General features: G+C 43.2%; 2 protein-coding genes across 10 annotated transcripts in view; one reads left to right on the forward strand and one right to left on the reverse strand.

Moving 5' to 3' along the window:
• Nucleotides 1-13418, forward strand: part of ALDH5A1 (aldehyde dehydrogenase 5 family member A1) — a 39225-nt gene extending 25807 nt beyond the window's left edge. Inside the window, exons 8-10 of the mRNA XM_033216377.1 lie at nucleotides 4528-4697; nucleotides 8591-8649; nucleotides 9989-13418. Of these exons, the coding sequence (XP_033072268.1) occupies nucleotides 4528-4697; nucleotides 8591-8649; nucleotides 9989-10194 (435 nt within the window). The 3' untranslated portion in view covers nucleotides 10195-13418. The remainder of the gene's footprint in view (nucleotides 1-4527; nucleotides 4698-8590; nucleotides 8650-9988) is intronic.
• Nucleotides 13419-19111: 5693 nt separating this feature from the next.
• KIAA0319 (KIAA0319 ortholog) overlaps nucleotides 19112-23787 on the reverse strand; it is a 101285-nt gene continuing 96609 nt past the window's right edge. For 8 of the 9 annotated variants that reach the window (XM_033216388.1, XM_033216384.1, XM_033216387.1 and 5 more), the window contains one exon: nucleotides 19116-22324. Coding sequence is in view for 8 of the 9 variants with exons in the window: in XM_033216384.1 (XP_033072275.1) it covers nucleotides 22146-22324 (179 nt within the window). In the remaining variant the exon portion in view is untranslated. Of the gene's footprint in view, nucleotides 22325-23787 lie in introns of all 9 variants that reach the window. The other variant, XM_033216380.1, reaches the window with a different exon arrangement.

Raw genomic sequence — 23787 nt, forward strand, 5'->3', positions numbered from 1 at the left:
ACCTGAGAAAAGTGAATTCTGCCTACCAGTTACATGAATCCGGGGGCGTTGTCTGGTCATGAGCTGCTCTAGCCCTGCCATTGCACCAAGTCCCCATGCGGTCTGTCGCTGTAGGTCTTTACTGCCCTCCCTAAATTTTGTTATAGTGATGATAATTCTGCCCCTCACTGCCTCAGCAATTAGGATCTCGAGACAAAGTTCATTCCTCTGTTGGAACACCTATGGAATGGAAGACTGGCTTTGTTTGCAGAGGGTTTACATTTCAGCTGTAATCCTGACGTTGTCCTGTTCTTTCTTCTCTTGATGACAAAATCCCTGTCGAGAACAGTCCTTGATGAAAGCATCCCAGCCAGGGGTGCAGAATCACAGATGCCATGTTCAGGATTTAGAGATAGTGAAGGGAAACTGCTTTTAGGAAAGATTTGTTTGTTTAAAAAAATGTTATAATCCACACTACTAGCTATATGAAACTTCTCTCCTTATTCTGCTGTTTAAAAAATTCATTTTGGAGTCACAGGGAAGTTTCTTATAATATCAAACATCCAATATATATATATATTTTTTCAGATGGAGTCTCGCTCTGTTGTCCAGGCTAGAGTACAGTGGTGCAGTCTTGACTCACTGCACCTCTGCCCCACTAGGTTCTCCTGCCCCAGCCTCCTGAGTAACTGGGATTACAGGCACCCGCCACCACATGTGGCTAATTTTTGTATTTTTAGTAGAGCCGGGGTTTCACCACGTTGGCCAGGCTGCTCTCAAACTCCTGACCTCAGGTGATCCACCTGCCTCGGCCTCCCAAAGTGCTGGGAATACAGGCGTGAGCCACCACACCTGCCCAGAAATGGTTTTAATGGAATCTTTTAAATCAGGAAGACAGTAGAAGCTGAAGATTGTGTGTGGGAAAGAAGGGAGGAGAGGTGGCCAGAGGGAGACACACAGTGGAGGCACAGCCAGCCCCTGGGTGCAACTGAAGAACCAGAAGCAAGTGAGAGCCAAGTCAGTACTCATCATGGGAAGCACAGCCCGACCACTGTTCCTCAACCTCCTCAGAGCCTGAGAGCCAAGCCCTGACTCCATGGCTGCCCCCACCCCATGGGCAGTCAACTCAGCTGAACCCACCTCCATTGCCTTGGGAAACCGAGGGAAGCATCGAGGTTTGACAGAGCTCTGATAAATTTCTAGTTACTGTCTTGGGATTACTCTAGCTAAAGAAAATACGTTAAAATTTACATTGGAACCTGCATTTTAGAGGTGACTTTGGACCTTGGGGACAAACCGGGGTATTCACTTGTCAAGTGAAGGCAGTTTGGGTCTAGGCCAGCTGTGGTTCAAGTCCTAGAGTGGTGGTCGTTAACTCACACCGTGCCTTTATCAACTACAGTTGCCTGGGGCCCATCCAAGAAGACTGAGTGTTAATTTATGTGTAGTAGGCCTAGACATTGGCATTTTCTAAGTGCCCCGGGATGATGCTAGTTTGCAGCCAGGTTGGGAAACCACTCTGTCTTAGAGATTTTTTCCCAAAGGGAAGACACACATTGTCCTCCAGATGGTGCTGTATGCCAGGACTTCAAACAAACAAACAAACCGCAAAATTTCTTTTTTGCTGGAGAGAAATTTGGTGGAAACCACCTTGTTTAAAAACAATTCAGTGTTGGCTTTAGTGTACATACTGTCATAGAGTGGGTTTCAGGAAAAAAACACTGCACCTCACATTAATATGACAAGAAAAGGGCAGAGCAGATTATATTTGGGGATCAAGGGGGTAGGCCCCTGTTAAGTAGAATTATTTTTAAAATATAAAATTCATAGAAAGTAAGTCATCCTAGCCAATGGTGATTAGTTGCAGGTGATGCACTATGAGAACTTTCTGGATTTTCGAAGACAGAATGCATTCACACCTATGTTTACCTTCCTGAAATGCTATAGAAAATTCAGCTGAGGGCCAGGTGTGGTGGCTCACGCCTATAATCCCAGCATTTGGAAGCCGAGGTGGTGGGTCACTTGAGGTCAGGAGTTCGAGACCAGCCTGACCATCTCCACAAAAAAAAAATTAGCCAGGCATGGTGGCAAGCACCTGTCGTCCCAGCTACTCAGGAGGCTGAGGCAAGAGAATCTCTTGAACGCAGGAGGCGGAGGTTACAGTGAGCTGAGACGCACCAGTGCCCCCTAGCCTGAGCAACAAAGCAAGACTCTGTCTCAGAAACAAAAGCAACACAGAAAATTCAGGTGAAAAATGGAAGGGAAAACAACGCTAGTAAACCAAAAATTGTAATGAACTTCTGGAACTCAGAAGGGATTATGTTAACAGAAGTCATAATAGATGGATCTACCCAGGGGAACCCTGCAGAGGAAATTGGTGCCATTTAAACGACAGAGCCTTTCTAGAGTTGGTGGCTGTAGAAAGTAGGAATAGGAAGAGGGGAGGAGATGAAGCTGGTTGATTCTACTTTTGCACAATTTTCTGGGTCATTCCCACTATCCCTCCCACCACCACCACCACCAAGACACACAAGACAGCAGAGGCATTTGTTCTGAGCAGAACAGTTTTTCTGAAGAAATATAGTAGGTTTCTAGGCAGACTACAGCTTCAAGAACGAGGCTAGGTACATCAGGGTAGGACTCTCCTGACTTTGCCTTTTGGGGAAGGGAGCTGCCCTTATGTGACACCTGCATGTTAGAATAAACCCAAGCTTAAAACAGCAAATAGCACTCGTGCCACACATCCCCAAATTGATCAACCCAGTCCTTGTGCGTGTGTGTCCCCCAAACACACTGCTGGAGCTGAGAAGGAGCCGACCAGGTTAGTTTCGACAACTCAGTCCTTCGTTCAGAAAGATGAACAACCAAGGATCATGATGGGGAAACCATCAGCACATAAGAGGAAAGGTCAGGAAAAACAAACAGAACAGTCCCTGAAGGCAGCAGATAAATTAGGGAACTAGAAGGAAATTTTCTAAGAATCTCATAGTGTCCTGCAAGAGTTTTGAGAAGATAGTGCATCTGTAAACTGCTAATAAGAAATATGTTCTAGGAAATGAAGCAATGAAAACAAGAATCTGTAGAAATTAGATACATGACTGTCACAAGCTTCAACAGCTGAAGGTAGACGATGAAATTTAGGATATCTCATGGAGTTTAAAGCAAACAATAGAGAGGCAAAAAATATAATAGAAATGCCAAAAAAAAAAAAAAATCAGAACTAATCTGAACTCCTATAAATACCTAGCCAGTAGTAGGAGTTCTAGAATGAAATAATTGGGAAGTTGGAGGAAGTGACATTACCAAGTAAATAATAGATGGAAACTTCTCAGAGTTAGGGGAAAATAATTATTCTGCAGATTGAAAGATTTCACTGATTACCAAGTAGGATGAATGAAAAATACATACATATATATATATATATATATATATATATATATTATATATATATATATTATATATATATATATGTGTGTGTGTGTGTGTGTGTGTGTGTGTATTTTAGATATATATATATCTCTCTCTCTCTCTCTCTCAAATTTTAGAATATCAGAGCATAGAAAATCCTAGGAAATTTCAGAGAGGAAAAAGCTATCAAGAGGAAAAAGGGTGAAAACCATTTTTGGCTCAAACTTCCTCAACAACACTAGAAGTGGAGAACTGCACTCAAAGTTCTGAAGGAAAGTGATTTTGTATCAGAATTCTGTACTCAAGCAAATTATCAATCAGGTGGAGTACAAAACACCAGAAACGTGGTGTATGAAAATTCAGAAACTAGACTACAACCAGGGCATCTGTTTTAAAACAACTACTTGGCCAGGCCTGGTGGCTCACTCCTGTAATCCCAGCACTTTCGGAGGACAAGGTGGGTGGATCACGAGGTCAGGAGTTTGAGACCAGCCTGGCCAAGATGGTGAAACCCTGTCTCTTCTAAAAATACAAAAATTAGCTGGGCAAAAGTTTCCTTCCAGTTCCCTAATTTATCTGCGGTGGCAGGTGCCTATAATCCTAGCTACTCGGGAGGCTGAGGCAGGAGAATCGCTTGAACCTGGGAGGCGGAGGTTGCAGTGAGCTGAGATCACGCCACTGCACTCCAGCCTGGGTAACAGAGTGAGACTCCATCTCAATAAATAAATAAATAAATAAAAACTACTTGAGGAGAGTGTGTATATCAGAAAGCAACAAAAACTCAGTTCAGGAAAGAGGACAACATGGGATCCAAGAAGCTGGAAATAACCGCAGAACGCGATGAAAGCAAATGCCAGCAAACAGCTGAGCCGCAGGCCTAGAAAGAAGTGAATATATATTAGACCATTCAACAAATAGGAAGATCAAACAGCTAGAAGATAGCAAAGAGCAAGGATGAAGGTGGCACTCTTGCTTCTGAATCTGTGCAAATGTGGTTCCTTCAACAAAAGGAAACCAGCATGCTTTGTTAACCTACATTTTTAAAAAAGAAAAAAGATAGAAGTAGTTATAGTTTTCTGCAGTGTAAACATTCTAAAAGATTGTATCATGTAGAAAACTTTTTTCTTCCTCATCACGCAGGTGGAGAAACATGTGAATGATGCCGTTTCTAAAGGTGCCACCATTGTGACAGGCGGAAAACGACACCATCTTGGAAAAAATTTCTTTGAGCCCACCCTGCTGAGCAATGTCACCCAGGACATGCTGTGCACTCATGAAGAGACTTTTGGTCCTCTGGCACCAGTTATCAAGTAAGGTTCTCCAGCCAGCAGGGAGATGGGAGGAAGAATAGAAGAGAATGGGAAACCCTGAAAGAGATTCCTGGGCTGCTTTGAGGGCTGGCCAGGAGGCAGACAGTTGTATTGAGTCCATTGAAGAGCAGAGTGCAATTTATGGGTTTTTAAAAAACTCATAACTTATTTGGACCACAAAATTTATTAAATTCTCTCTTTTTTTTTTTTTTTTTTTTTTGAGATGGAGTTTCGCTCTGTTGCCCAGGCTGCAGTGCAATGGTGTGATCTTGGCTCACTGCAACCTCTGCTTCCTTGGTTCAAGCAATTCTCCTGCCTCAGCCTCTAGAGTAGCTAGGACTACAGGCACCCGCCACCATACCAGGCTAATTTTTTGTATTTTTAGTAGAGACGGGATTTCACCATGTTGGGCTAGGCTGGTCTCGAAAATCCCGACCTCAGGTAATCCTCCTACCTCTGCCTCCCAAAGTGCTGGGATTACAGGCGTGAGCCACTGCACCTGGCCTCAAATTCTTTAATTTTCTTTTTCTTTCTGCTGAACTCATTTTTCTTCTTCTTCTTTTTTTTTTTGAGATGGAGTCTTGCTCTGTCACCCAGGCTGGAGTGCAGTGGCATGATCTCAGCAATTCTCATGCTTCAGCCTCCCAAATAGCTGGGACTCCAGGCACACACCACCACGCCGGGCTAATTTTTTGTAATGTAGTGGAGATGGCGTTTCACCATGTTGGCCAGGCTGGTCTTGAATCCTGACCTCAAATGATCCACCTGCCTCGGCCTCTGAAAGTGTGGGATTACAGGCATGAACCACTGTGCCCAGACCTGAAATCATTTTTCTTCTTAATGTATTACACCTCAAAGGATTATTTCATTGGCGTCCATAGGAAATGAACTTTCTGTGCCCTTTCATGGTCTTTTATCTCCCATTCACAAGTAGATAATGATTTACCTGGATAAAATTCTAGGTTCAACCCTTTGGAGATACTAATCCTTTATCTACTTTTTTTTTTTTTTGAGATGGAGTCTAACTCTGTCATCTAGGCTGGAGTGCGGTGGCACAATCTTGGCTCACTGCACCCTCCACCTCCTGGGTTCAAGCAATTCTCTTGCCTCAGCCTCCTGAGTAGCTGGGACTACAGGCATGTGCCACCACACCCGGCTAATTTTTATATTTTTAGTAGAGAAAGGGTTCCACCATGTTGGCCAGGCTGGCCTCGAACTCCTGGCCTCAAATGATCCAACTGCCTCAGCCTCCCAAAGTGCTGGGATTACAGGTGTGAGTCACCATGCCTGGCCTCTATCTACTTTTATCCAGGGTTGTTGCAAAGAAATCTGATTCTTGCTTCTTTGAAAGGGATCTATTTTTTCTCTTTAGAAATGTTTAGAATTTCTCTTGATCTTTGATGTTCTTAAATTTTACTATCTGGTATGGCACACAGTGAGGTTTTTCAATTGAGGTCCGAATATCTTTGCTATGTTTTTTTTGTTTTGTTTTGGTTTTTTTGTTTGTTTGTTTTTAGATGGAGTCTCGCTCTCTCACCCAAGCTGGAGTGCAGTGGTGCAATCCCAGCTCAGTGTAACCTCTGCTTCCTGGGTTCAAGCGATTCTCCTGCCTCAGCCTCCTGAGTAGCTGGGGTTACGGGCGCTCACCACCAGGCGCTGCTAATTTTCGTATTTTTAGTAGAGACGGGGTTTCACCATGTTGGCCAGGATGGTCTCAAACTCCTGACCTCAGGTGATCCACCCACCTCAGCATCCCAAAGGGCTGGGATTACAGGTGTGAACCACTGTGCCTGGCTCATAAATATCTAACAGGTTTGTTTAGTCCAGGGAAATTTTTGGTCATTATTTCTCCAGATATTCTTCTCCCTTTCATGTATCCTTTTCTAGCTTTCCAAGGAGTCTATTATTGTGATACTTCTACTTCTGTGCCCCATTTATCTTATCTCTTCATTCCATCTCTTCATTCCTAGTGCCTTCTGCGAGTCCCTCCCCTCATCTGCCAGCATATTAATGCATTCTTCAGATAGACTCGTTCTGGCTTCCACCCCACCCACCAAGATCTTTATCTCAACAATTGTTTTTTCCATCCTTGATATCTCCAGTGGGTTCCTCCCCATAACTGATTCTTCCTGCTTCATTAATCTCCCCTACTTTGCTGTGGCTATTTATCCTTTTTAAAAAAAATGTTTTATTCTCTTCCACCATAGGTTGTGCTGTTTTATCTTCTTAGTCTTGGAGCTCCTCAGATGTCTTGTAATTTTCCCTGTGATCTTTAACTCCTTGCACCGTTGGCAGCATTGGCTTATAATATCTCCCGTGGGTTGTGGTAAAAAGCTTAGGTTTGTGCTCCTTCTCATACATTTGAAGGGCAAAGGGTTGAGCCTTGCGGAGGGCGCCTCTAGTGTTGAAATCCAGTCTTGGTGCCACTTCCCCACCCCAAGTATCCTGTCCCCTGGGGTATTTTGCAGTTCCCTCTATTGGCATAGGTTGGGGAGAAGAGGATGCTGGTGTTGCCGCTGCCTACACTTCTTTCCCACGGCTGGTGTACCTGCTGGGCACGAGCACTGGCTCATTGCCTCAAGCCAGCCCTGCTGCTTTTCTACCTGTAGCAATGTCCCATTGATCCAGGGACCCAGGTGTGTAGGCAGGATCACCTGGAACTCACAGGTGTGGGGGGAGATGCACAGCCCTGCCTTTGCCCCACCCACCCCTGCATGGGTGGTCTCGAGCTCACTCTCACTTGAGGCCATCATTCTCCCCCAGGATCCAACCAATTTATTGGTCTCCAGAAACGTCTCGCATTTTTTGGTGCTAGTTGCAGATTGAGATTTTGTTGTTATTGTTGTTGGTTTTGACTATGATTCACTTTCTCTCTCCTCTGGTATGTCCAGCATTGGGTTCACAGAGATAGCTGGCAGCTGGTGCTGTCTGTACCATCTTATCCAGGACCAGAAATCTTTCTTATTATGTACTTCACTGGCCTTGTTACATCTTGCTTATGAAGTTTATTTTTATTCCACTATTGGGGAAATGGACCACTTGAAGAACATTCATCTTCTTTGTTTTAATAAAAACCTTTTACATGAAATGTGAACTGGACATTTTCACAGGAAATCAAAGGGAGGCATTGGTTGGGAATGTAGTTTGGAGTTGACTATGGTGTAGCTCTAGACTTTGCTACTTCATACCTGTGTACCCTTGGACAAGTTGACTTTTCTGAGCTGGCTCTGCCCAGTCCCCCTTTACAAGCCCTGCAGAAAGACAGCTGGTTCCAACCGCTGGTGGATCTCTGAATTTAGAAATTGGGGTGCTTAGAACTTTTTGCCCCAGTTAAAATTCTGGAACAACAGAAAAATACCACTGACATCTTATTCCTGAAATAAAATTTTAAAGAGATGGCCTGGGCTTTGGTGCATTCCTTCATTTCAGGGAGGAGGAGACTCCAAGCATCATGCCATTGTTAAGCAGTGGTGGAGAATACATTAGAACCTGGCCCCAACCCCTTCTGAACGTTTCTTTCTGCTACATCGGCTGGCTTCTAAAGTAGTTGTTATTATAGTTATATATTCTCAGTGGGTGCCAAGAACAGTAATCCTTTTTTTTAAGGGATTTTGTTTGATGTTCTGGATATGCCACAGTTCCCTACATGTTGGTCTGCTTTTTTCGTGTTCTCTTAGGAAAGATGAAGCCAGTATTGATTTGAGCATGCTAGCCTTGATCGCTGAGTTATCTCGGGGAATGGTGCTGCTTTCTTCTGCAATCTGTTCTTGGATCACTTTGCAAAACTCTGATTTACTCCTTGTGATTATTTGGGAAACAAATCAGAAGAAAAGAAAACTGGTTTCCTTTCCTCTCCCCCTTACATATTTTATGACCTACCTTACCTTTGGCAGGTTCGATACAGAGGAGGAGGCTATAGCAATCGCTAATGCCACTGACGTTGGGTTAGCAGGTAGGTGTTTCTCCTTGTTCAATACCAGTCATAATCATTTTTCTCCAGCTCATGCCAGATTTACCTTTTAAACATCACCCTGGGTTATGAGACAGAAACTTCAATGAGGTATGTGTTTTGTTTCTTTCCAAGTGGCGGAATGGATTTGGATTTGTGCAAGGACATGTCCTTTCGCCTTGTCCCCATGATACATGTTTGGGAGCTCTCTAATTACAGCTGTGGGGCAGGGAGAGCTGCAGGCAGAAGATAAGGTGCACATTATTCTGCTTTTCTAGGTGGAAAACTGCACACGTCTCAAAGTCCCATGTTCTCAGAGGCTTAATCCCCAGAAATTCCAAGTGATTTTTTTCTTCCCTTTTGCCTGGCTCCTGTAAACCTGAACAGAAGAGGAAGGGCATCAGCAAGGAGCGTCAGGGACAATGAAAAGAGTGAAGATGGTGTGTGCAGAGGTGCCTCACTGATGGCTACCATTCCTTTAGTTTGGAGATGGTCCAGGTGACCACCGTATATACTCTATAACCCTGAGAAAATTACGTAATAGCATCCACAGCAAATGAAGTACTGCAGAAGATACAAAGACATATAAGATACCACTATAACTGTATAGAAGCTTCCCCTCTAGCTGTAAGAGAACTATTTATATGAAGAGGAATGATAAGCATGCTATGGGGTCCCTTAGAGTTATCATAAAGCTGGAGTAAGATGTGTGCATGAGGACTTTTATAACACTGAGTTCACCATTTGTCTCTTCCTTCTCGATGGGGTGGTGGTGGAGGAAGACGTACCCTGAACTAGGTCATAAATGATGGACAGAATTCTGGTTGTGCAGAAATTGGAGGAGAGAGATGCTGGGCAGAGGGTACCAAGGGAGTTCAGAAACAAAGTAAGAAAGGGTGAGGAGAATTTGACTGACAGGTTTGGAGAAGATGGTTGGTGATTGGAGTAATGGAAGGTGAAGCCAGAAGTGTTGATTGAAACTACTTGGGGGGAAGAGGGTGTTGAATACCCACTAAGGAATTTAACCGTATTTTATAATCAGGAGTAATCGAAAGGCTTGGGCAAAAGTGTCATGTGGAAATCTAACAGGTGTGCAGGGTGGGTTGAATAGTAGAAAACAGGAAGAGGGTCTCGATAGGAGATAGTGAGAGTAGACTTGAAGCAAGAGGTGACTTTCAAAGGTTTTGAGATGAAAAAGTGGACAAGACCAACCTGGGACTTTATCTGGGAGCAGGGAAGACTCTAGACCCAAGTGACTGGACAAAAAGTCATCAGTGGTGCCCTCATCTTTAGACATGATGTCTTTAATGACTTTTCTAAATGCATTTTATCCCTATGACAGGATATTTTTACTCTCAAGACCCAGCCCAGATCTGGAGAGTGGCAGAGCAGCTGGAAGTGGGCATGGTTGGCGTCAACGAAGGATTGATTTCCTCCGTGGAATGCCCTTTTGGTGGAGTGAAGCAGTCTGGCCTTGGGCGAGAGGGGTCCAAGTATGGCATTGATGAGTATCTGGAACTCAAGTATGTGTGTTATGGGGGCTTGTAGAATTCTTTGGTTCTTTAAAAAAAAGTTAAAAGGAGACTTTCCTACATATATAGGTACATGCCATCCATTATTTTAAATGAACTAATAGGTTTTCAGAATTGTGAATTTTTCAAAACTCATCCAGTCCTCGTAATCTTAAACAGATGCAAATCCTGCCCCTGCCCTTAACCTAACTAGGGACCAATATATGCCACGTGCCTGTGACTGCAGACTCCCGGAGAACCAGCACTGGGTTTACAGAATGAGGCCCTGGCTCCCCACCACAGCCCCGCCTGCCTCAGAGCAGGCACAGCATGAGGCAGGCCCAGCCCCTTGGGCTGTCACAAAGGCTTGATCACTGCCTGGGCAGTGACACAACCATCCCCAACGTTGCTACAGAACATGGGCCCAGAACACCTTGAAGGAGACCCTTGACTGTGACTGGTAGGCAGGTGAGGGGCACAGCACCCCTCCCCAGCATCTGCCAGCTCAGCACTGAAGGCACCAAATGTGCATCTAGAGATGTTGCGGCAGAGGTTTGAGTGAACCCTCTTTCAAAGACAATAAATAGCACAGAATTGTCCGTGCTTCTGTGAGGATGAAGCACGTGCTTCTGTGAGGATGAACCTCTCCCTGTTCCGGAACCATTTTTTAATTGACATCTTTATTGTCCTAAATTTACCGCTTAAAGAATTCTATTTTCATTTCTGTCCTGTTCACCACTTCATTTCGTTTCCTTGAGGAAATGAGCTGAAGTGTAAAGCAAAGAATAGCAGAAGGAGCTTGGTAGGATGGAAGGCACGCAGTGGCGTGGCCTGGCTCCTTCCCCAAGTGGCCTTGTTGCCTTGTTGCCCTGGGTGTGTGTTGAGCACCTCCCAGCCCATGCATACAGTGGAGATTCCATACAGGCCTTACTTAGTTCCCTGCGATATTGTGAGCCAGAGAGAAAGTAAAAGCACTTTACAAGAAAATGAAAATTCTAAGGACATACAAGAGCCCTTGTTATGAGCAGCACCACCCAGCCCTTCCTTGCCTACTGTCAGTAGCTTTGCCAAGATGGGAGGAGGCCAATGCAACTTGCCCACCCACCTGAGCCTGAGTAAGTGGCTGTCACCTGCAGCCTGTTCTTTCTGTCCTGGTGTGATGCTGCTTCCTTACCTCCAAAAGAGCAAAAGCACTTTCACCACAGTCAGCCCAAAAGGGAAAGAATTTCTGTAATTGCCAGTCCACTTTCTAGAAAAAGCATGAGCCCTTGAATTTCAGGCACCTTTTATCTAATGAGAGTTTTTATAGCTCATCATTCAAATAACACACACACACACAAAAAGCCCCTATGACCGGCGTTGCCTCTCACTTTGAAAGAAAGACTCCATAATCTTAAACAGATGCAAATCCAATTAGGCGACCAAGTAGGTGGAGATGAAGCGACTTCCTTTCCCCATCTCTCTCTCTGTAGATTCCACTTACATCTTGTGGTTATTCTGGGTTGTGGAAGGAAAATGTGAATGAAAGTCATGCTAGATTCAATTACTCCTGAACCCCACCTAGGATTTAACATCCCTCATTGAGCCATTGGGAAGCTATGGTTGAGTAACTAAAGGTCTGGCAAGTCCCTGTGCACACAGGAAACTGCCTAGCATCTGGCCTGGGGTGTACTAGCCACATCCCCAAGGTCTCAAGGAGAAAGAAGAGCTGAAATTCTTCCTAGTGACACTGCCCTGGCCCTGTCAAGAATCACATACTCAGCATTTTGACAGTTAATGTCTGCTCTTTATTTGTATAGTCTGTAAGTGGTTTTATATCACATTTTAATGACTTATGATTTAGATATATCCATTGTTTTTCTATTAAGATTACAAATGCTCCAACATTATTTTTTATAACTCTGGATTACCAATGCTGAGAAGTGTGCAGGAATACTTCCAAATACATTTTTAACATTGTAAGCCAGTAGATTCTTTGGCTGGGTGGCACATTTTGAGTCTTCTTGCATATTTGGCTCATGGGTTCATAAATTGAGGCCAGAAACTCATTGTATATCCTTGATCGATTTTCTAATTTAAAGGAAATAGCTTATTGTTTAGTAAAATGGTCCTTGGTTGTGGGAAGAAAGAGAAGGGTTTTTAACTGAACATTTTTGTGGTTTTTTTAAATAAAGTAGCCATATGTAATGGGATTTTTAAAATATGTACATTTTACAACATGGACTAGAAAAGGATCAGGGGTTGGCAAACTATGGCCCACGAACCAAACCTGGCCTGCCACCTGTTTTTATACAACCTGTGAGCTAAGAATGGTTTATATGTTTTCAAATGATTGGGCAGAAAATCAAAAGAAGAACAATATTTCATGGCACCTGAAAATTCTATGAAATTCAGATTTCAGTGTCCATAAATAAAATGTTATTAGAGCATAGCCACACCCATTCATTGATGATATGGTCTGGGACTGCTTTCTTGGCAGAGTTGAAGAGTTGGGACGAGGACAGTATAGCCTGCAAAGCCTAAAGTATTTACTACTTGTCTCCTTAAAGAAAAAGTTTGCCAGCTCCTGATCTAGACCAAGAGGGAGAGATTGACCTTACTTGGATTTATCAGGCATTATTGCGTTATACTGAACACCTCCTGTGAAGAAAGTACTTTTCCAGCATTGCTACCATGAGTTCTCAGCAGGCACTTCCCAGCGATGATAATGTAGATGAAATTAGGCATATAACAAGATTCTATTGGCCTTGAAAAAACAGTTCTCCTTGAACTTCCTCCAGCTATGCAGGAATTCTCATTAAAGAGCTGATCTGCACCTGTTTATGCATTTTAGGAGCTTTTAAATACGATTTTATGTGAAGTGCCATTTCTTCATTCTACTAAAGAGACACAGCAGAAATAAAGATCAGAAGCAAATGTAAGCAAATCTGTTTTATTGTTAACTTCAATTAGGAACTTGAAATTGTGCCACATGTCTTTTTCCTCTAAAAACGGGATCCTAGTGTTTTAATTACCTGTGTGTAGCTATTTTAAATAGCATTTTACTTGAATATTTCTGTTGTCATTGTTTCATGCTATACTTTGTGGGATAAAACTTGGGAATGAGTGTGCTAAGGAATTTATAAAGTTTTGCTTTTTAAACGTGGACATAACTCATTTTTCTAGTTTTTGACAATTGTGTGTTTTAGTGTCTAGTCTGCAGACAGCGCTGTGTGTGCAACGCTGTGTAAATGTTGAATTAACAAAATTTTCTCTCCCTGTGTTAAGGTGTCTGGTTGTGCTTTTTTTCCCCTGCTTGGTGATCTTTTGAGTTTTTATTGGATGATATTAGACCAGTTCACATTTGTGTAAACAGCACTCCCTCCCCAGAGACCCGTAATCAGTGAGTGCCTTGGGGAAGGAGCCAGCATGTGAAATGACGTACCCTAGAACCCAGAGAAGGGCTTGTCCATGGTGTGTGCTCATAGAATGTTTGCTAAGCTGAACTGAGAATTCACCTGGTTTGCAGGGGTGGCGGTCACAGAAAGGGGTATAGGCCAGGCATCACAGATTGGCCTATCTCTCTCTCCTACACGCTCCACTGTTACAATTTCCTGGGCTCAAACAAGCTGCTCACCTCTGCCTCCCAAGTACCTGGGACCACAGGCGCGTGCCACCACACCCAGTTAATTTTTCTTCCATTTTTTTGGAAGAAACAGTTAGGGTCTCACTGTATTGCCCAGACTGGTCGCAAAATCCTGGGTTCAAGCCACCCTCCCGCCTCAGCCGCCCAAAGTGCTGGGATTATGGGAGTGCACCATTGTAGCCAGCCCTACCATAATTTAGAACACAAACAACACCCCTGCCCAGTGGTTTAGTGGACATGAATGTTTTTGCAAATGTCGTCTCACATTATACAATCACGTATTGCTCGACAACAGAGATACATTCTGAGAAAAGCGTCATTAGGCGATTTCATCCTTGTACGAACATCATAGAGTACTTACACAAACCTGGATGATACAGCCTCCTACACAGCTAGGCTATAGGATCTAGCCTGTTGCTTCTAGGGCTACAGACCTGCACAGCATGTTACTGTACTGAATATTGTAGGCAGTTGTAAGACAATGGCAAGTATTTATGTATATAAACATTAAAAAGGTACAGTAAAAATCGAGTATAAAAGATTTAAAAACTACACTTGTATAAGGCACTTACCATGAATGCAGCTTGCAGAACTGGAAGCTGAGTCAGTGAGTGGGTGGTGAGTGAATGTGAAGGCCTAGGACATACCCTGCACACTACTGTAGACTTTACAAACACTCTACACTTAGGCTACACTCAATTTATTAAATAATATTTTTCTTCAATAATAAATTACCCTTAGCTTACTGTAACTTTTTACTTTATAAATTTAAAAAATTTTTTTAACTTTTTGACTCTTTTGTGATCACACTTAGCTTAAAGCACAAACTGCACAACTGTATAAAAATATATTTTCTTTATATCCTTGTTCCACAAACTTCTTTGTATTTTAAAATTTTTTAAAACTTTTTTGTTAAAAACTAAGACACAATTACACACATTAGCCTAGGCCTACAAAGGGTCAGATTCATGGATATTTCTGTCTCCCACCTCCTCATCTTGCCCTGCTGGAAGGTCTTCAGGGGCAATAACACGCAGGGACGGCTGGGCCCAGTGGCTCATGCCTATAATCCCAGCACTTCAGGAGTCTGGGGCAGGCAGATCACTTGAGCCCAGGAATTTAGGACCAGCCTGGGCAACATGGTGAAACCCTGTCTCTACCAAAAATACAAACATTAGCCAGGTTTGGTGGCACATACCTGTCGTCTCAGCTACTCAGGAGGCTGAGGCGGGAGGATCACTTGAGCCTGGGAAGTCAAGGCTGCAGTGAGCCGTGACTGCACCACTGCACTCCAGCCTGGGTGACAAGGTGAGACCCTGACTCAAAAAAAAAAAAAAAAAAAAAAAAAATGCATGGAGCTAGGATAACAAGGAGCTTCTGGAGCACTTCCTGAAGGACCTACCTGAGGTTCTTCTGAGTTGTCATGCATCAGAAATATGTCCATGGTAGTTGGCTTCCTTTCCTTTTTCATCATAGATTTGCTTGTAAGCAGAAAATGCACAAAGAACATTCCTCTCTGTTAATGAAACCCTTTTGGTGTTGAGGGGCCCATGTTTTCAAAATTTTTAAGGCACTTACTGAGATCTGCAAAAGCTTCTCAACTCTTCACTGTGAATTTTCATGGCGATTCTTTTTCTTCTCCAGCAGTTTTTTCTTCCTTGCCTCTTCTTCAGGTATGTGTTCCTGTTTCAGTTCCAACAACTCCTCATTAGTCAGTTCCTCAGGAACCACCTGTAGGAGCTCCTCAATATCTTCCCCTTCCACCCTCAGGTTAAAATTGTTTGCTGTCTCAACCACAGCCTTGTTGTTTTTTGCAACCTCCTTGTCCTTGGCAAATCCTTTGAAGTCACGAATGAGCCTCTTGAGTGTCTTCTTCCAGATGTCATTTATACATTCCTTGGTAACATCACCCCAAGCCCAAGCAGGGGTCCTGATGGAGTCATAGATGTAATCCTTTCAGAATTGTATCAGCGTCTTCTCTGTGTCTTCCTTTGTTGCAGTAATAACCTGAGCAAAGCTTCTCCTCCCCAGGCAGTGGGCCTCAAAAGCTGCTATAACTCCTTGATCTATTGGTTGGTAGTCCTTAATCTCTTGTTTCAAGATGAGTCACTTGATGTGACTGGCCTCTTACTGGCAACAATAGCCATGGACTTTGTATGCTCGGGGACCGTGATGAACAAAGCAACACGAGATGAATTGAAGCACAAGAGAAAATAATGCAATCAAGAGGCACAGTAAACAAGACACGTTTATACTGCTGGTATAAGCCAGTATTTCGTTTGTTTGGTTTTGTTTCTGAGACAGGGTCTCACTCTGTCATCTAGGCTGGAGCCATCAGGGCTTCCTGCAGCCTGACCTCCTGCACTCAAGAGATCCTCCTACCCCAGCCTCTTGAGTAGCTGAGACGACAGGCATTCGCCACCACACCCAGCTAACTTTTAAACATGTTTTTTATAGAGATGGGGCCTTACCATGTTGTCTAGGCTGGTCTCAAATTCCTGGTCTCAGGCCATCCTCCAGCTTCAGCCTCCCAAAGTGCTGGGATTATAGGAGTGGGCTACTGCACCCAGCCACATATTGTTTTACAATAAACTGTTCTTAAGTAGAAGGAGTACACTGTAAAGTAACAATGAAAAGTACAATATAATAAATACATAAACCAGTAGCATAGTCACTTATTAAGTATTATATTCTGTATGTAATTGTATGTGCTATACTGTTATACAACTGAGAATGCAGGTTTGTTTACACCAGCATCACCACAAACGTGAGTAATGCATTGAGCTGCATTGGACTTTTTGATGGCTACGACATCACTAGGTGACAGGAACTTTTCAGCTCCATTATCTCATGGGTCCATAAATCATATATGCAGTTCATCATTGACAGAAACGTCACTATGCCAGGCATGACCATATAAGCCTATGTGCTCTCTTCCTGCTGCAATAAAGTCTCAGTCCTGTAACTCTGGGTTCATCATCTTTAGGAGAACAGAGGTGATAATACTCTCCATGTAGGCTTCAAATAAAGGAAGCTTTGCTGCTCGCTAATCTCAACTCAGAAAGAGAGGCTCTAGGGACCAATTAGTTGGAAAAATGGTGACTTTGTTTCTTTTTTTTTTTTTCCTTTGTTTGATCCTGATTTTAATGGAAATGCTTATTTCACTGTTGCTCATGTGGATCTGGCCTTCCTTCTGAACATCTTTTAACTTTTAATTTTGAAATAATTATAAATCCATAAGAAGTTGCAAAGATAATGCAGAGTCCCATGTACCCTTCACCCAGTGGTTCGCTTATTACCTGTGTAATATAATATCAAAACCAGGAAACTGATACCAGTGCAAAACTTAATCCAGGCCTTATTCCAATTTCACTCGTTTTTATGTGCACTCATTTGTATGTGAGTGTTTGTATTGCTCTACCTAATTTGATCACATCAGTAGTTAGATTTGTGTAGGCACCACCTGAATCAAGATACAGAACTGTTTCATCTCTACCTAGGAAATCCCTGGCAGTACCTCTTCATAACTGACCTTGAAGGTAACTTGGCAAGATTGGTAGCTTTTTTAAAACTATCATTTCACTATAATATACATGTAAAAAAAAAGATACATAATTGAATAAGTGAATCGCTCAGTGAATTCTCAGAAACAACACACTATGTAACCAGCACCCAGAGCAATGAAATACCAGCCCCTGCTTGTGGCCCCTTCTGGAATGACTGTTTTTCAGTGAAGTCACTGAGGCTATAGGTCTCTCTTGAGGATTTAATGTTGGGAAACATCTCATCTTTCCTCTAAGATCAACAGGATAATACTTCACTTTGGGAACCTTTAAAATAGGAGTTTTATGCTAAATCTTAGGCTGATTAAGTTACCTCTGTATACTAGTTTGCTAGTGTTGCTATAACAGAATACCAGACTGGGTGGCTTAAGCAACAGAAATGTATTTTCTCAGCGTTCTGGATGCTAGAAGACTGAAATCAAGGTGTCAGCAGGTTTGTTTTCTCCTGATGCCTCTCATCTTGGCTTGTAGATGGCCGCCTTCTTGCCATGTCCTCCCATGATCTTTCCTCTGTGCCTGTGTGCCCCAGATGTCTCCCTGCAGGTCCTAATCTCTTCTAATAAGAACACCAGTCAATTGGATTAAGACCCACCTTAATGACCTCATTTTACTCATTTTAACTTAATCACCCCTTTAAAGGCTCTATCCCCAAATACATCTGAGGTACTGGGGGTTAGAGCTTCAACCTATGAATTTTGAAGTAATACAATTAATTTAGTCGGCCGGGTGCAGTGGCTCACGCCTGGAATCCCAGCACTTTGGGAGGCCAAGGCGGGCAAATCATTTGAGGTCAGGAGTTCAAGACAAGCCTGGCCAACATGGTGAAACTCTGTCTCTACTAAAAATACAAAAATTAGCCGGGCGTGGTGGTGGACGTCTGTAATCCCAGCTACCTGGGAAGCTGAGGCAGGAGAATCGCTTGAACTGGGGAGCAGAGGTTGTAGTGAGCTGAGATCACGCCTCTGAATTCCAGCCTGGGCAACAGAGTAAGGCTCCATCTCAAAACAAAACAAAGCAAGAAATAAAATAATTTAGCTCACAACACTGAAAAAATATTTTTTAAAAATCCTTTATTTTCTAGCCAGTCATTGGTGGCTCATGCCTGTAGTCCCAACACTTTGGGAGGCTGAGGCGGGTGGGTCCTTTGAAGCCAGGAGTTCGAGACTAGCCTTGCCAACATGGCGAAACCCTGTCGCCACTAAAAATATAAAAAGTAGCCGAATGTGGTGACACACATCTGTAATCCCAGCTACTCAGGAAGCTGAGGCACAAGAATCACTTGAACCCAGGAGGCGGAGGTTGCAGTAAATAAGATTGCACCACTGCACTCCAGCCTGGGCAACAGAGCGAGACTGTCTCTAAATAAATAAATAAATAAATATACCTTTAGTTTCAGTAATGGAAAGTCATCATTGTTGAAATACAAAGATTTTGTTCCTTAGCCTCGTATTTGCTCTTTCAGTAAACTAATACAGAACTCTTACAGGATTGAAGATGAGCCAGGAGCCACTTAATTAGTTTAACTACAATACCACTATTCCCATTCTCATACCTCAACAAGCATTTATCTCAGTAAAATTATGTGAACAAATATGAACTTGAAAGAGCCAATCCCTTAAGATAAATCCCCAGTGGTTAACTGGGCCTAAATTTAAAATAGACCTAAGTGGGACCTGGCACTGTAGCTCACACCAGTAATCCCAGCACTTTGGGAGGCAGAGGCAGGTGGATCACTTGAGCCCAGGAGTCTGAGACCAGCCTGAATGTGGATATGTTCCAATAAAACTTTATTTATGAACACAAATCTGAATTTCATATAGTTCACGTTTCAATTTTTTTTTTTTTTATTTTTAACCATTTGAAAACATAAGACCCACTTTTCAGCTCATGGGGCATGCACAAACAGGCTGCAGGCCACAGTTTGCTGACCCATACTCAAGAGAAATCCCTCTACACCCAAACATAAAGAAAACAAATTTCCCCCTAAAAATAAGCATTACAGAAAATACAGACACCTTTATTTAGATTAGGGCATATATTTAATAGTGTGATATTAGAAATACCTTGTCAACACATAGGGAAAAATAATACATTTTAAGCAACAAAACCAAGATTCAAACAGTCCGTGATAGCGTTGTCACACAAAAACAATGGTAGTCACTCTCCTCCCCGCGCACAAAGGGTGGCATCACTGGCTTGTTGAGTGGTACATTTTCTTACCTTGCTGCATGTTTTTCAGATAGTTCTTTAGTCATACAAATGCTTAGCCGTGTGATGCCATGGGTATGAATCCTCCTTCATTGAATGTAAACCAGCAACTCAAGTGCCTGTTAGCCTGTGAGCCCTACAAACACCCACTCCCATATTCTAGGGCCTGTTTTTCTCTGTCCAACGCTCTTAGGGGGCTTTATCTCCCAAAGACCCTCGATGATAAGCAGTCCACCATGAAGAACACTGGCTGGTCATTCCATCTCATGCTTTGTTCTGATGAGAAATGGGGTAACAAGACAGGACCCACTTTCCGATCACTACTGTGCTGTTTGATTTCTCAGAGATTCAAGATCCTTCTGTGATGGAAGGATCAGAGAGGCCAGGCTGAGATGGCCAAGGACAGAAAAGGAGGAGGGGCAGGAGAAGTCCATTGCAAACTTAGAGGGAGGGTGTGATCCACAGGAGACTATACAGGCCATCTCTCTCTCTCTGTCCTTGGCTCTCTGGACCCATTAAAAGGAATTTCTCTTAGTCCTGGGAACAGAACTTTCAGGTGACCCAAAAGTTCCACCAGAATTTGCCCTCCATCCATCAAGGCAGGAGTTCTTTGTGTAGTGGAAAGCAGAACACCACAGTTTTAAAAATTTGCTTTCAGTGCTTAGATCCACTACATCTTGGCTGTGACCTCTGGCAAGCTACTTAACCTCTCTGGGCCTTCAGAGGGCTATCTGCAATATAAGAATAATAATATCTCCTCTTCAAGGTTGATTTTAAGGATCAACTGAGTATGTAAAATGCATATGTTATGTACATAAAGCGGTAAATGTTCACTCCCTTCTTCCTTGTTACGCCCAATGACTTCACATTTGGGCTGCTGTCCCCTATGCCAGACATTCACATTTGCATGCAAAAAACCATAACCCTGGTCACTTGATAAGGCAGATTCTAGGCTTATGAAGCTCAATACTGGTTAAAAGAAAAATACATCACATTTTCCTTCTACCACTATAGACAGTATTGAATTGGCTAGTTATACAGAAAGTGTAGGCAGAAGCAATTATTTTAAAAATAAAATGACACACTTTTTAGTTCTGCCTTTCCCCTGTAAATTACAATAAGTAAAAATAAGATGGTCCCATGAGGATGAATACTCCAGGAGATGACAAAAGCACCTAAAAGCTGAATTTTTTTTAGGAGCCCATGGGGAAGATTTTCTCTGGCACTCCTGCCCTGGTGGTTGAAATACCTTGCTTCTTAATCAGCAATGCAATCCTAGTTTTCCCATGTGTTACAAAAGCGTTGTGCAACAGGATATTGTTTAGGTGTGGTTACACTTGGTACCACAACACTGGTTCTATCTCTCATTCTAATCTGACCACAAAGAATGCCAAGGGTGCCACCAAGGCCACCAGCCTCAGGACCAAGGGCGGATGGGGAACTACCCTGAACCAGTCAACGTAGCAGGCTACAATTAACTCCAGTTAATTGCTCTGGAGTACTGCTTTGTGGGTGGGAATGTTTTAATTGTCTTTCATGTTTGCAATAAGATTTATTCGGTAGAAAAATGTATTTTTAAACGTTGGAAGTGAATACATCTATGTCAAGTTATTTTGGAAAGTACCTGTCGGGGACCAGAGTATCATAACCATGCCATCCAAGTTAAGACTGACTGTATTTCAGAGTTTTGGAATATATACACAATTATCCTATCTATGGCAGTCCAAATGCACAGCCTACAGAACATAATAAACGTTTAATGAATTAATCACTTCTATTGCATTTAGTGTAAACTGGGGCTCAGTTTACATTAGAGAACAAGACTGCTAAACAACACCCAGAGGAGTCAGTGTCGTTTTTCTTAATGTTACAATGCTACCTTCAACCTACACAGCATTAAGCTCCTCCTCCCCTTTCTATCGCCTCAGTCCTTAGAATATGATTCTTCCTTAGCTCTTGAATGGCCAACAGCTACTCTCTTGAGAGAGCTGAAAACTGCCGTTGACATAGCACAGAATTGAAAATCAGGAGGGCTTTGCACTGTGTGTTGCCGTCAGCACAGAAAACTTGCTACACGCAAGACTCTCTGTACCTCCACAGAAGATGACCTGTGCCTCTTAGATAAGCTATTTTAACATACACAGCCATCTGACCGCAGGTGCTACAAGATAAACCATGTTTAGAATGCTGTTCCTTAGAGGCAATCACAGTGGCTAAGAGAGAAACCATCCCTCTTTAAATCCTTATTTAATTCACCTTCTCTAAGGTTCTACAGATAGAAATAGTTTTTCATCTTTAACATGAGATTGTGCCAGCTACAAAAACGCAAAACTCTTTTAAGTATATACCTTAGAGTTTCACCCAGCCTTTATCTCTATTAACAAGCATCTCAGTTAAAAGAGCAACGTTTTTGTTTTGTTTTGTGCCTTCACAAACCAGTCTTTTAGTATGTGGCAATACACATCTAGCCCACTGGGGAAGGAGGTCAATGAACTATTCTAAAAGAGTGGGTTTTGTGCTGTAACTCCCACTGACTGGTCCTGGATTCAAGGATTCCTATGGGGTCCTTCCACATTACAACGGACTGCGCCATTATCTGTCCTTTGAGCAATAACTGAAGGAAGCTCCATTTCTGATGGAACCATTCATGGAAACCTTTGGATTCCCTCTCTCCATCTTTTCTCGGCTGAAGATTGTGTCCTGGTCGCTGTCAAACTCAGATTCGGATACCATCAGGCTGGAGTTGTGCTCTGTGCTTCGGTGCTTGATACCTACAGAGAAGCAGAGAAGCATCTGAGGAGAAATGCCATGATTCGCTTCCAGCTGTCAGTCGTTCTGGTTGCAGGTCCTGTGATGAGCACGGAGTGGTGCTCTCTGCACCTTGAAAGCAATCACTCAAAACAGCAGGCGGTTTGGGTTTCCTAGCAAGTAATTGCAGGGGCTTTGATGTTTCACCTGAGCTCCTGCCCCAGCTTTGACACTCACCAGCTGCTTGACCCTGGGGAAGATACCTAACCTCTCTGAGCTTTGTCTCCTCCTCTATTCAATTGGAAGATAACAAAGCATCTACCCCATGAGTTTATGGTGAGGATTAAGTGAAATAGTGCATGTAACGCTCTCTTGGCCCAGCCATTAGTACATTGTAAGCATCCAACAAATGAAAGCTTCTGTGATTTTACCATTTGGTTAATATAAGTTTGGTAGAATATTTGATTTCAGGGGGTCAACCTAAGAGACAGAACAGGTATAAGATTCAGTTCCTACTCTCAAAGGATTTATGGTGTCTAGCTAGGGGTTTAAGACATAGACTTGGCTGGGCCCGGTGGCTCATGCCGATAATCCCAGCCCTTTGGGAGGCTGAGGTGGGAGGATCACTTGAGGCCAGGAGTTCAAGGGTATGGTGAACTATGATAGTGTTGCTATGTAGCCTGGGTGACAGAGCAAGACCCTGTCTCAGGGAAAAAAAAAAAAAAAGACAGAAAGGGCATAGACTCATGAAAAGATGGCTCATAACAGGTAAGATATTTTTTAAATTGTATATGAATTAGGAAATAAGCACATGTACTTATGGCTGGGGTTGCTTCAGTGATGTTTCCCATAGGGTGATGTTGCAGAACTTTCTCCTTAGTTCAGATAAAACCAGGCTCTTGTCACACTAGCAGGAAAGATTAGGCTCGCGGACACATAGTAGGGTGAGAAAAATGGACTTTATTGGGTAAAAGGGAAACAAAAACTCTCAGCAAATAGAGAGGGCGTCTTGCCAACAACCTCCTGCCTCCCAGACTGAATCCCAGGTTACCACACAGGAACTGAAGAGGCCAGGCTCCTCCCCACTGCAAAGACGCGAACCTCCTGTGGCTCCACCCCTTTCCCCAGTGTGCAGGTGGACATTATTATTATTATTATTATTATTTTTTTTTTGAGACGAAGTCTTGCTCTGTCGCCCGGGCTGGAGTGCAGTGGCCGGATCTCAGCTCACTGCAAGCTCCGCCTCCCGGGTTTACGCCATTCTCCTGCCTCAGCCTCCGGAGTAGCTGGGACTACAGGCGCCCGCCACCTCGCCTGGCTAGGTTTTTTTTTTTTTTTTTGTATTTTTAGTAGAGACGGGGTTTCACCGGGTTAGCCAGGATGGTCTTGATCTCCTGACCTCGTGATCCACCCGTCTCGGCCTCCCAAAGTGCTGGGATTACAGGCTTGAGCCACCGCGCCCGGCCAGGTGGACATTATTTAGAGA

Source organism: Trachypithecus francoisi, unplaced genomic scaffold (genome assembly GCF_009764315.1).
Source record: "Trachypithecus francoisi isolate TF-2019V2 unplaced genomic scaffold, Tfra_2.0 Lachesis_group10, whole genome shotgun sequence".
NCBI classification, from domain to species: Eukaryota; Metazoa; Chordata; class Mammalia; order Primates; family Cercopithecidae; genus Trachypithecus; species Trachypithecus francoisi.